At 34.8% G+C, this 14,724-nt stretch overlaps 2 protein-coding genes across 5 annotated transcripts in view; both read left to right on the top strand.

Annotated features, from left to right (window-relative positions):
* LOC127868783 (phosphatidate cytidylyltransferase, photoreceptor-specific-like) overlaps positions 1-7,907 on the top strand; it is a 195,479-nt gene extending 187,572 nt beyond the window's left edge. For 3 of the 4 annotated variants that reach the window (XM_052410857.1, XM_052410853.1, XM_052410856.1), the window contains exon 12: positions 7,740-7,907. The gene's annotated coding sequence lies outside the window, so the exon portion shown is untranslated. Of the gene's footprint in view, positions 1-7,522 lie in introns of all 4 variants that reach the window. The other variant, XM_052410854.1, reaches the window with a different exon arrangement.
* Positions 2,969-5,454, top strand: LOC127870034 (uncharacterized). The gene is made up of 3 exons (XM_052412695.1): positions 2,969-3,757; positions 4,630-4,981; positions 5,361-5,454. Exons 1-3 carry the CDS (start codon positions 3,640-3,642, stop codon positions 5,452-5,454), a joined length of 564 nt encoding a protein of 187 aa, XP_052268655.1. The 5' UTR covers positions 2,969-3,639.
* Positions 7,908-14,724: the final 6,817 nt, after the last annotated feature.

The following is a 14,724-nucleotide window of genomic DNA, read 5'->3' as shown; positions in this document are numbered from 1 at the left end:
TCGTTCCGACATGAATTCATGTCGGAAGCTTTAACGGTATCAAATTCATATAACAGCACAGAATAATCATGCAATAAATTATTAAACATAAAATATAAACATTATTTTACTAATTGCATTAGAAAAATGTTTATACAAACTTACAAGTAATAATAGTCCAGACCTTAAAACACTACCACTGTTCAAATTCCATATTGTTACCATATAGCACTGTGTAAATTGAAAGTTGCATAATGTTACCTCATTGGTCGGTTATAAATACATTGTTTCTCTATGTATAGTATTCGATTTAGACGAAAATAATAATTTACGTGGAATGTCATATTAGTTTTCCATTAAAACTTTGATCTTGCTGTGTGTGTTTATGGACGTTATTAATTATGTTATACTTATTTTTGTATTTCATTAAGAATTAAAACGTGTAGCCCTTTTTGTTAACTGTTTTTAGCAAACGATTCGCGGCTTAATAAGACACGGAAAATAGTTAAAGCGACACTTTCATTTAAAGGTTTAATGTGAACAATATTAAATGAAACCTTTTTTGGTATTAATATATTTTATTGACATGTTAAATTCGATACTTGAAAAGGTGTTTAGTCTTTAAAAAGATGTCGCTGATATTGTTAATTTCAATAACTGTTAATATGCTTAATGTTGTGTAAGAAATTGAATAGTTTCACTGAGTTTTATTCCCGCCTAAAATCCGATATCGTAAAACGCGCAACGGTTAAGAATAAGGTCTAAATAAGTTTAAGTATTCAGATCTGAATATCAGCAGCTGTGCCAGCTGGGAGCCCCGTTTTGGCTTTAACAACCGCAAGCGAAACAACATACTTTTTTAAGTCTTGCACTTAGACTCCATGATCACAAGCATAGGTCCCTGCTGTGGCGTATGACACCATAGTGTTATTTAGTATTGGTCGGCACAGTATCTGATCATAACGAGACAATTGGTTTGTGCTGAACACAGGGGCAATAAAACCACAGATCTATCAAAAAACAAGATTATTGAGATATCTTTTATCAAATTGAACACCGCGATAAAAATGCTCAAACCACGGACTCTAGATTACACGGATAAGAAACATGGCAACATTCTCAGAATCATCACTGCTATATGTGTAATCACCTAACAATTCGTCTAAAAATAATTTATAGATTTGAGTTGAAGACGATGTACTGTTGTATAAGTCTGAATAAACTATCTGTCTGCCTGTCTAAATCAAAGCCGTCATCGTCCCAGTGAAAAAAATCTGATTTTGAATAGTTGAACATGATGCCCTAATGTCAAAATACGAAATGACCCGCGTAACACCGACCGTGATTTTCAAGAATCTTTAATAAATTGATAATTTAAGGTAAATAACATTTCATATAATTATACATAATTCCCTCGTTGATAATTAACAGCAAACGATGAATGTTTTTGACACCCATTTTATTTCAAGTATTCATGCAAAGCCGAATAAAATCGAGAGGGTCCGCTATATACGCTGTTTCATCATAAATTTAACACCCTTTCTGTGTTATAAACAAGAGCTGAAATAGTTAATTTATTAAGATTTATTTATAATAAGCTTTATTGATATGTTTCGTGATCAAAATACTACAATATATCATAAAAAATATAATAATCATGGCAAAGGAAATTCAATGGCCGGTTTCTAAACAAAAGCATAATCGCCAAGACCGTAGCATCAGTTCAGTGCGTTAGGAACGCGCGCTACTTTCTTCCGCCTTCATTCCTTAATTACTTTCGTTTTTAAACAATTTTTTTTCTATCGTATACAGAATTCTATTCTCCTAAGCAAGATGTAATTTTTAAAACTGAACTCCAAATATAAACGCTACAAATTGGTATTAAGTACGAACATGTCAACCGTAAATCTAGATTCTAAAACTCCAAAACGGTATGATATTTGCAAAAGTTAAAGTTATAACTCACCGGGCTGTCGAAATCAGAAGAACGCTACAAATTGGTATTAAGTACGAACATGTCAACCGTAAATCTAGATTCTAAAACTCCAAAACGGTATGATATTTGCAAAAGTTAAAGTTATAACTCGCCGGGCTGTCGAAATCAGATAAAAAAAACTTAATATATATTTATATATCTGTTTACTACGTAACGTAAGCTTTCTAATGATATATAATTTGTCAAAATCGGCCGAGAAATGAAACTATAATTCAACAAAAGACGTGAGTGGGTACATCAAAATGTATAACCTCAGGCGCTTCGCTGTACGCTAATTGTACAAAATCGATAGCCACAATACGGCAAAACGCGCGGTGGTAAAACATAAAATGTGTATTTCTTGTGTTTATCTCGCTATAAATCCATTAATAACAACGGGAATATACTAAAACGTATATTTTTGAAAGAGGAATTAATAAGCAACAAGATAACGTATAAACCAATAAAATCGGATGAATAGTTTTTGCATAAGATTTAATTTACTACAGTAAGGGTCAAATACTCGATTCATCTCCTAACAATATACACTCCGTGATACAACTGGTAGTTTTAACACACACATATAGGTTCCATTTAATTAAAGAGTACTGAAAGCTAAAAAGTGATGTGGTTTGTTGTACAACAACAATTGGTTATGTGTAACCTATTCAAAAAATAATTTCGTTCAAGATAATTCAATGTAATTCTATAAACGACAAACACACGAAGTGTGTTGTGTATGTTTATTTTTAAAAATGTACATAAGTGGTTTAAAAGCACAATTTTTACACATTTAAGAGGTAATCGCTCACATATATGTCTAATTAATGATAATTTTATGCATTAGCAAAGATTTAACGAGAAAAACTGAAGTTTTAGTTGAACTCAATTTGCTATAGGAAAACGACGGTAGCCGTTTAGACGTAAGCGGGGTAGCTTACGTCTAATTATTTGGACTAGGATATAGTTTGTTCCAAAGTTTAAACCAAAATCAGGACACATGAAGAAACGGGAGCTAGTCAACTCGTACCTAAGTCAACTCGTACCTTCGGTCAACTCGTACCCGATTTGGTCAACTCGTACTCGACTTTTGGTCAACTCGTACCCCCACTAGTCAACTCGTACCCGAATTGGTCAATTCGTACCCTCCAAAAAATTATTTATATATATATCAAAGACGTGAAATATGTTTTTGTATATGTTTTAGATAAATAAAGGTTTAAAAAAAAATTGTTTCAAAAGTAGACTAGTTCATTATTTTTCACACGTGTATAATTATAAAGGACGTGTTTGTCGGCGTTTTGTTTGATAAAATGTTGACTAATAACACCTTTATGACAATAGGACAGTCGGCGATTTATTAAACAATTTGTTTGTCGTGCATCTAAAATGACACGCGCGGTAGTTGTCGGCATTTTCTTTGATGAAATGTTTGATTGTAAACACCGCCTGATGACTTAACCAATTAACGGTATGATCCACTTTGAAGTTAAAGGAGTATGTTTTCTCACTTTTATATGAGTAAATCCCCAAATTACTATATAAAGGCTTTGCAGATTGGCTTTAATCATTAATATCTTGAAACTAAATACGGACTCTGTGTTTCGTGTCTTGGACTTAATTTCATTTATTGTTTATCGTGGATTATAATTTAAAAGTGTTTTGTTTAATTAATCTGCTTCATCATGGATGAGGGAGATGGGGACTGTGTTTGTGTTGTGTGTGGACATATTGTTTCAGATGAGTGCAAGGCCATTATGTGCGATGAATGCGACAGATGGCAACACAGACACTGTCAAACTGGTAAGTAATCCCTTTATAATTATTTTAACAAGTTTCATTCGAGAAACGGACCTCTATAGAAGCGTAAACTAAGGAATACAAACCTTTTTTTGTTATAACTGATTAGTCAGTTTTTATTATTTTATCATTATTACTGGCTATAATCATTTATAATAGACTATTTGGAACTGGCGAGTATTTAAAGTCTAAATTATAATGTACACAATATAAAGTGCATCATTTATTATTTTATATATAAGCTGTATATATGAAATTTATAAATTATTTGTACATTAATATGTGTTTGATAATCATTAAGATTATGAGATTTTGAGTGTAACTCCTTGCGTTGTTTATGGTTCTTTCATTCAGCACCGTCTGTCGGATTATCTAATTTATTGTAATCTTGTCGATCCCTGCATAGGCAAATAAATTTAAAATCCATATAAACATCATGAAATCTCAATAAAAACATCATCAATATTCAATTTACTAAACTGATCAACTGCCAATAATTCTCGCGTGTATTGCGCTGTGTGAAGTAGCATCTGGCCTTTATTGATCGTTGTCGATTAATTAAGAGATTAAAGAGATAACGGTCTGTGTTAATTGATTGATTGTCGGTGATAGGTTTCTCTTCCGCAATTGACATATTAACACGACTAAATGTACGTAAGAGTACGAGTATCTTTGCTTGATGTATTAATTCAATACGGAACGTGAATGATATATAACTAATTTACGTTTTTAAATAACTAATTCAATATTGCCTACAAATAATTAAAAAAATAAAATGGCATTGTCATATTAGAATTTGGCATTAACCTTATTTTTGCCACAATACCAAAAATCATAAAACAAATTTGTATCAGAACGATTTGTATACTTTTTAGGTGTCACACTTAGCCAGTACAACAGAATGGTTAAAGGCATCATCGAACTCTCGTTTGTTTGTGTGCCATGTAGAGAACGGCCATCGGTGGAGGTCATGGAAGTGTATGTCCGTGACGACAGTATCTCAGAATCCGAGTCAGATCATGAGTCCGTGCCCGAGCCTGGCCAAGAAACAGAGTCTGATATGGACACTTCTGTGCACGTGACCGTGGTGCGTGTGTCCGATGTTCCGATGAACACTTCTGTGCGCGTGATCGAGGTGCCTGTGTCCGCTGTTCCCATGGAGACCAATGACGACAGGTCTTTCCGTGCTGAAGCTCCGTTCGAGGAGCCAGGAGACGATCTTGAACAGTTAGTTTTTTTGTAAATTGAAATAATTTAAACCCTGTCAGTGAGATGAAAACAGCCTCATTCAACTCATAGTAATAAAAAAAGCTATAACTATTCCTCTTATGCAATACACGTACCTTCCTAATTTAAATGGATTCACTACTCTATTACGTCACAGCAACTAGACAATAGTTTGTTTCTTATTTGCAGGTTGGCACCGACGCCTCAACCACAAGGCCAACGACAGCTGCCCGCCATTCTATCTTCTGGTCAAGCTTCTCCACGATGAGGCCGTCACCGCTGTCAGAAACGCGGAGCTCGTTTTGGACATGAAACTCCGCCGCTACCAGCGTGCAACATATGCGACACTTCAGGGGAAGACTTTCGCCCTGTAATCGAGCTACCGAGAGGGCAACCTCACCTCCACAGGTCTGCTGAAGGCGTTCAGCTGCCTGTACAAGCCATCTGTGAGTGTCACAGACGCCGAAGATTAATTAAACAATGTGTTGATGTGTGTGAACATGTTTGTTGTCATTAAAAACAAGTGTTGGTTCTGTTTCTGTTGAAACTTTGTTGATGTACAGATTCTATGTCGGTAGTTGTATTAATTTTAATAAAAGTTCTTGTGTTTAATACATGTATGTATTATTTGCGTAATATGGTTTGTTTGTTACCCTGTGTGAAATATATTGTTTATTGTGTGTGTTAAATATGAATGTAGTATATGTTATTTAAGTGTTTTATAAATGCCAAAATAAAAACAAAAGAGTCTATAACTTGCCTTCTTTTTATTTTAATGTTCAAATTATTCGAATATTATGACCGTTGTTTCAAATTTACATGAAATCTAATTATTTTATTGGAGAATGCTAAAACATCTAAATACTCAATAAAGCCGTTTGTTTTACACAAAAAATCCCAATCTTTTTTAATTGATTAAATCGACTTGTATATTAACAACCCGTGTCAAGTAATGTGTTAATCAATACTTAACAAAGGTGAAGATTAGGTAAATTACGATATTAACGACCCGTATCACGTTGGTGTAAATACGTATTTTAGGTGTTGATTAATTGATTAAATCATGAACTAAATTTTCAGACGAACCATAATTTGAGGCATATATATCAACAACAACAATAACAACATTTATTAACTAATACACAAGTGTAACGACATGAATGATAATTATTTTGCAATTTGGTATTTATTTATAAAAATCATGCAATGGAAGAAGTTAACAAATATTTGGTAAAAAAATCCATAAAAGTAATGTTAGTCTATGCAAAAATATAACTTTATTTGGTCAACTCGTACCTGCAATAAACATTAAAAACATCTAATGCATGCATTCACCCATCGCAATTTGTTTCCATAAAGAATAAATATTAAAAAGGTACGAGTTGACCAATCTGAAAAATGACTAAAGTACGAGTTGACCAAATCGAGTACGAGTTGACTAGGGTACGAGTTGACTTAGGTACGAGTTGACTGGAAACCGAAGAAACCGTTGTGGATGACACAGGATTCATTGAGATTTATTAAGGGGAAGCGTCATGCCTGGAATAAATATACGGCTACGAAAAGGACGGCAGACTTTGGAACATATAAAGTGGTGAGAAATGCGACCAATGAATGTGTGAAGAAGAGTAAGAAAAACTATGAACGGACTATTTCGCTTAAAGCTAAAAGTGAACCGAAGCAATTTTGGCGGTATGTAAAAAGTAAAGTTAAGTCAAACATTGGCGTTTCTAATTTGAAACTGGACGATGGGGGGTTTGTTGGATCGGACAATGAAAAGGCGGATGTTCTTAATGGATTTTTTGCCTCTGTGTTTACAAAAGAAACTTTACATAATATACCTGATTTACCAGATAAAACTGTGGAAAATAATTTAAATGACATACATGTTTCTGAAGTGGAAGTCTTAAATTTGCTAAAGGATATTGATTCGTCTAAGTCCATGGGTCCGGATGAAATACATCCATATTTGCTTAAAAGTATGCCTGACGTTTTTGTCAAACCGCTTTCATTAATTTTCAAGAAGTCTCTGTCATCCGGAGAAGTTCCAAAAGGGTGGAAAGATGCAAGAATATCGCCAATTTTCAAGAAGGTAACAAAACTAAGCCATGTAACTACAGACCAGTTAGTCTCACATCAGTAGTCTGCAAGATCCTTGAAAAAATAGTTAGAAAACATATCATGTATCATTTAAGTGTGAATAATTTATTATCAAATGATCAATACGGCTTTAGACCACATAGATCCTGTGCGTTACAGTTGCTACATGTTATGGAGGACTGGACAAAGTTCATCGAAGGAAGCGAAAGCTGGGACAGCATTTACTTAAACCTTGCGAAAGCTTTTGATAAAGTTGCGCATAGAAGACTCATAAGGAAGGTATCTGCGTATGGCATTAAGGGAAATGTTCTGGCCTGGATTGAGAACTTTCTGAGTCAGAGAAGACAGTGTGTGTCAATAAAGGGAAGTACATCTAGCTGGATAAGTGTAGAGAGTGGAGTTCCTCAGGGAAATGTGCTTGGTCCAGTACTTTTTAACCAGGTTTTCCGAAGGAAAAAACTGGTTATTAGATTGGCGAATGCGGGCGGGCTGGCTGGCGGGCTGGCTGGCTGGCTGGCTGGCGGGCTGGCGGAATAAGCTTGTCCGGGCCATAACTATGTCGTTCATTGTCAGATTTTAAAATCATTTGGCACATTTGTTCACCATCATTGGACGGTGTGTCACGCGAAATAATTACGTCGATATCTCCAAGGTCAAGGTCACACTTTGAGTTCAAAGGTCAAAAATGGCCATAAATGAGCTTGTCCGAGCCATAACTATGTCGTTCATCGTCAGATTTTAAAATCATTTGGCACATTTGTTCACCATCATTGGACGGTGTGTCGCGCGAAATAATTACGTCGATATCTCCAAGGTCAAGGTCACACTTTGAGTTCAAAGGTCAAAAATGGCCATAAATGAGCTTGTCCTGGCCATAACTATGTCATTCATTGTGAGATTTTAAAATCATTTGGCACATTTGTTCACCATCATGGGACGGTGTGTCCCACGAAAGAATCACGTCAATATCTCCAATGTCAAGGTCGCCACGACTAAAAATAGATTTAAAAAAAAAAAAACTTACAAAGGGGCTTAATTTTTTTTTGTCATTTCAAAAGTTCAGTTTGAGTTTTCTCCCTTTATCAGATTTTTTTTTCACAATAAAAACCTGGTTTTGTGACAATTTTGTCCCTTGTTATAATATATGTTAACGATATCACCGACTCTGTGAGCTGTATTTCTAAAATATTTGCTGACGACACCAAGTTATATGCACCTGTGACGGACTCAGGCAGGCTGCAGGAGGATCTTGACTCTCTCAGCGAATGGGCACAAAAATGGGAACTTGCCTTCAACGTTGACAAATGCAAAGTTATACATTACGGAAACAATAACCCCAATCAACAATATACTATGAATAATAAGCCTCTGCAGGCTGCAACTGAGGAATGTGATCTGGGAGTGCTCTTCGAAAGAGATCTAAAATTTAGTAAGCATATATCTACAAAGATAAATAAAGCAAACAGTATCCTAGCCTTAATAAAGAGATCTTTTGAGTTCATGGACAAATACTTATTTTTGAAATTATATACTGCCTTGGTGCGTCCGCATGTTGAGTTTGCAAATGTTATATGGTACCCATATTTAAAAAAGGACATTATTAGCATAGAAAAAGTTCAAAAAAGAGCCACAAAACTTGTACCGAATTTGAGGAATTCATCCTATGAGGAACGACTTAAAGAACTAAAATTACCATCACTTGCTCATCGCAGAATTCGTGGGGATGCCATTCAAACATTTAAAATAGTCAAAAATATAGATGATTGCGTTTTTGAGAACTTTTTCAATTATACATCATCAACTAGAGGACATAACCTAAAGCTTGAGAAACCAAAGTCCAGAACATCTTTTTGTCAAAATCAATTTTCCAGAAGAGTGATTAACATGTGGAATGACTTGCCTCAATGTGTAGTTGATGCCAAGAATGTATTAGAATTCAAGAGCAGGATTGATCTACATTGGAATGGGGACATAGTGTATAAGTTTTAGTGATCACAACTGTTGTTTGTCAAAAGGACATTCATTCTTTACCATACTTAAGGAACTATTTTTTACTGAATAAGGGCTATTTTTATTAGTTGTGAGAACACATACGGATACAGTACCATAAGACGTCGATAAGAAGAGGGGTTTAAAAAGGACTTGAGTCCTTACCACAGAGCCCAAAATCATCCTACAGGTATCCTACAGGATATGATATACGCTGTTTAAAATTCGGATAATTCAATTATACTTGTCAGGGCTCGAATTGAACTTTTTTTTCTACTTGCAAAATACCAACTCGCAAAATCAAAAACATTCTCGCAAATTTTTCTGGAAACATAATTTAAATTCCGTTTTTTTTTCTAACTCAACGGTTAACTTTGCTTTATCTTCGTATTGTTATTTCGGTCCGTGGGCAGAAAGCATACATGCCAGAATTTTTTAGGTCCAAAGCGGGACATTCCATAACAAATTGTCGGGACATTTGACCAAAAAGCAGGACACCTAAAACGATCTATCATTCCACCTTTACTGTAGTCAGTATAGTACTAATTAAAACTCTTGATACTTTTATTCAAGACATAAAACATCTCATATGAAGCATGAAATCTAAAACATAACAATAACAGTTTAATTAAATAAGACAATAGCAAACAACAAAGATAATATTCATCTTTTTAGAGTACAAAATCTGGAACATAACGACAACAATACTCATTATATTACTTTCAATGGCAAACATTAACGCAGGGGAGGTTATCCAGTACACTGAAGTACGGGTTACAGTACACTATCTACCAAACAGTTACATCAGCTTGACACGGAATGCGCGGCCGTACACATTTTTGAGGTAGGTTTTTGGTGGAAGCAAACCGTCTTTGTGTTCATTTTAACTGCCAACAACTTAATTGGAGTAGGGTCAAACTGTCATGCATAGCACCTCGTTGTTTTTATTACAATTACACCCAATTACACTAGACAGGATGGGTATCACTTATTGGACTGTTTGTTGCGATTTTGGTATATTTCACATTCGGATTATCCCGCTTTTTTGGAACTAAACATTGAATGTAAAAGACTCATTAATGACGTAGAGTTAATTTTACAAAACAATTGTTTTGTAAACCGTTTCAAACAAAGACAAAAACAAACACATTTTCAACATTTATTTCATTATAATACAACTATCGATAGCAATAAGCGACCACTATCTTGAAGACCACCATGGTGTGAATGCCTGATAAAATCAATAATTAGCCGATAAGTCGCTGATAAGGTGTCATAAACAACACTGGTACACACGAGAAGTAGAATCGGATTGTTAATTGGGTGCAATAAAATGATTAGCAGTGGTAAGTGTTAGCCAAACAGAGCTTGAATAGCGAATTTTATTGGGAACCTATAGACCATACATCGTTTTATGAATGTCGGGACAAATCGTCTCATATCGGGACGCCGGGACAAAGGGCCCAAAAGCGGGACTGTCCCGCTGAGATCGGGACGTCTGGCATGTATGGCAGAAAGAAACTAGTTATTTTTCGCTTTGACGCCATGTTTGTTCAAGTTCAATTAACACATGTGAATTAGTCCACAGTTCCACGTTCTTTGTACCAATACCATCCGCGTATCTTAGCTGAAATAATTCGCGTTCAGAATAAATCTGAACACTGAAACTCCGGTCTGTAAAAACCATAACGAAAAATAAATACAATATTATTATGGGAATTACAGTATTTACAAGTGTATATATCTGAAATCTACCCGTTGTTTGACAAATATGAACTTAGATCACAAAAATTACCTGTATTTCATTCGAAATCATAGACATGGAACGATCATTTTCTCAAAGGCAACCATTTTGGCATTGTTGTTGTTGTTGTTATTTCGTACCATAGCTATTTCATACCAATTACTTTTGAGGTATTTCGTTACTGTCAATTCTAATATTCTGAGTTACAATAGGTATAATTCTTTTTTGCTTCTTCTTCTTACTATTTCCAATTTCATTTCTTACTGTTTTGCGCATATTGCACTATTAATTTTTGTGTTCGAACTCAGTTACAAACATAGTTGAATTTAACCTCCAGTTCAAGGGAGATAACTTGAACCTTTACTATACAAGGATTTATATTGGATGAAACAAACTTGAAATATAGTTTATTAACAGGTAAATTTCGATATATTTTGCTCAATATATACTATTTAGGCAACGTTCTTTCATAATAGTCACAAATATGTGTGTATTTCAGGCTTCCTGAAAAGGCCGGACCGCCGGTCTTGTCCGGCAAAATTCTTTGTGACAGGCCAAAAATATTGTGACTAAATACCGAAAAGTCTAATACTTGCCAAAAGAAGGAAAACACCCCATTAGAATCCCTCTTTTTGTGAATTTCGAGCCTTTTTGTCGTTAAGAACACTAACGCGTCACTAGTTTATAAGAGTGCTCTCCCGTTGTTGTTTTTTTTCAAAAACATCAATTTTATTGGTCGGGCATATTACCACCTATCCAATTACAAATGTTGTAATAAAAACTACACATGAAAAAATGTTGTTGCTAAAGTTTCAATTGCGCTAGACAAGGCCAGAAAAGGTAGCTAAGCGATGAGAAAAAAAAATCGAAAGAATATGAAGCAAAACAAGAAAAAATAACTTTTCAAAGTAGTGGAAGTCTGACAGAAGTTGGCTGCATTATGACGAGTCACAATCAATATGTTTTGTGACGTATGTTGAAACGAACCAATACAGTGCAAGTCTACAAATCAATGCGTAGTCATGTTATGTTATTTTGTTTTGAGTCTGACTATAATTTTAAGCTGTTGTCCATCATACACTCTAATCACAAGAACATGCAAACGTTTTGTTTTACTTTATCGAGTGTACTTGTACACAGGCTGCACATTGCAATAAATATGAGTTAAACTTTACTTAATTCTTCAATTATAAACTCGCGCTGTTCGGTCAGGTGAATTTTTGTCTGGACAGGCAAACTTTTCCATCAGCCTGTCCGGTTGACAGGCACTTTTTGGGACTTTTCAGGAAGCCTGGTATTTAAATTCAGGAGTAATGCGACCGAAATTCGTGTCGGAAATCTCGCTATTAAAAAGATAGAGTGGACTATTGACGCCAAGAGTCTGCCAAAGCAAAAATCATTAAAAGACTATGGCGGCAATTTATATTGACTACCGCGTATCTGTACTATAAGTATACCAGCCTACATACAAGGTACACAATTCCGCATACGGGTATTTGGACGTTGTCGTTCTATAAATTGACCTTTGGTTTAGCGTTCACGAGGTCGAGCGCATTTAGCAATATTACTCGTTTTTTTTTCACTATTTCTTTACTCGCAAAAAAATACTAGTGGCTTAAAACTTAACTAGTAATTTTTATTTTTCACTCGCATTTTGCGAGTGTTAATTTCTAGCCCTGACTTGTGTGCATTTTAACCATATAATAACATGTTGTTGTTTTTTTTCAATAAAAATAAAGCATATACTGTTGTAGTGTTAAAAGTAAAACGTCCATGATCATGTGTGTCTGTTCTTATCCACACTGTCGGTGTAAGTTGAAACTGCATCATATTTACAGCAATTTTAAAATAATTTGTCTTATTTCTCCATCCAAGATCCCCTTTGGAAACGAGAGGGCCGATGGCGCTGAAAGCATAGTTGCAAGATACAGGGAAGTTGCTGCTGAATGTTCAGGTCAAAATATACTAAATAGTTTCCTTATATGTTTCGATGTAAAAGCGACAACTTTGAGCGAAAATAAATACAACATTTTGCACATAGCAGGGCCTTTTTTCCTTCTTTGGGACCCGCCGAAAATCGGCCCTTTCCCCTCAGATTTTTTTCCCCTCAGCAGGTAAATTTTCCCCCAGACTTCATTTTTTCCCTAAAAAAAAAAAAAAAAAAAAAAAAAATTTTTTTTTTTTTAACTTTAAATACATAAGTTAACCTGATCCAGTGTAGAAAATATAACATATTGCATAATTAAATTATCTGTTGCCTTGATTTTGTTTTAAAAACAGCAAAATATGTTGAATTGATTATTTAAGACTTTCCTTATTTTCCCCAAAATCCGGCGTTTCGTGTCATTTTTTCCCCCAAAATCCGGCATTTTGCGCGATTTTTTTCCCCTCAAAAAAGGCCAGGCTCTTTCCCCAAAATCAGATAAAAACCCCTGCATAGGGACCCCCATAACCATACCTTTTCTTGATGGGCATTCTTAGCTGAATCGATTTAAGCAATAAAAAAGATATGTCATGTTCAAACCAAAAAAGAATTCGACTCAAATCAAAATTTTTACGCCTTTTTTTTCGGCCGTTTTCTAGTGGATTGTAACCTTTTTGCAGTGCCATTTTTTACTTTAATCTCCAACTTTATCCTATTTCAGGGATTTAGTAGTGAACACCTATGCTAACCCTATCAATATCTCCAAACGATAAAACCAGAACAACAGTCTAAAGTGTATAACATGCCTTCGAGGAAAATATGATGATTTGTTTAGAGAGTACAGCCTTCATGACTCGATTATTTAGTATATTGTAACCTTAACGATTGCTGACATCACAAGTCGCCCCCCTTGTTGTTGCTACCAAAATGTTCTATTTTTAGAAACGGGAATTCCAAATAGTGACGAATGTGAATGGTTACAAAATGACATAACTATGAAAATAAATACGTAGAATTACATTATTTCACGCATACCATTATGCAACCATCCGTTTTTTTTCCGACTTGATACATTTACAGCTTTCCATTTAATATTTTACAGACACAACACTCGTCCAGAATTCGCGCGAATCCATTAAATCCGATGCCACATTTAAACTGTTAGCTCTACTTGTAACGTTAATTTCTGGCTCAAAGTAAATCATTTTAACTTCAATTAACACATCTCTATTACTTTCAAACTCTACTCTATCAAATCCATAGTAAAGCAGGTCAGAATCCATGTCATAAATCAGAAAACATTCATCCTACTCAGCCATTTTTGCAAAGAATAAAAGTGCTTTATGCCCCACTTCCTGCTGAGAATATGTTTTAATTTCAATTTATAATTAACCGATGAAATGTTACATATCCTTAAACCAGGGCCTTATGAATTCAGTTATGTAAACATTTGACCTCTCACAGAACATTAAACAAAGGAAATAGAAATTAGGTGTGAGGTCGCTATCAACAAGAACAGAATTGTTTTACAAACAAAATTTGTTTTAGTTTCTTAGAAGGTTTTTTCACGTAAAACGGTCTTAGAAAAATTCACTAAAAACGGTGTCAGCAATATTCTTGGAAGAAAACGTTAGAAAAACGTTTCCAAAAAAAAAAATTGTAAGAATTGCCATATACTAAATTGAATAGATATTTCGTCTGATTTTTGATCAGGTAAGGCTTCATTATGGTCAGCCGATCGATGTGGGTTTTCGAAATGTAGCTTATACCTTAAGCATAGGTGCGTTGCACCTATGCTAAAAACTTGTAGAAGTTTCATGGCTTCTTTGCACTCCTAGAGCTTTGAAATGAATTACTTTCATTTTAAATATTTTTGCTTATTTTGCAAGTGTGTATGAGAGCAAGGATTGTTGCTTGTACCTGTAAGAACTTCATAGTTGTTAATTAGCAGGTGACCTCCTCTAGACTTCTTGTAATATGCTTAAA

The sequence above is a fragment of the Dreissena polymorpha genome, chromosome 2 (assembly GCF_020536995.1).
Source record: "Dreissena polymorpha isolate Duluth1 chromosome 2, UMN_Dpol_1.0, whole genome shotgun sequence".
Lineage (NCBI taxonomy): Eukaryota > Metazoa > Mollusca > Bivalvia > Myida > Dreissenidae > Dreissena > Dreissena polymorpha.
The sequence above is the reverse complement of the archived record's forward strand: the minus strand, read 5'-3'. Positions and strand labels throughout refer to the sequence as shown.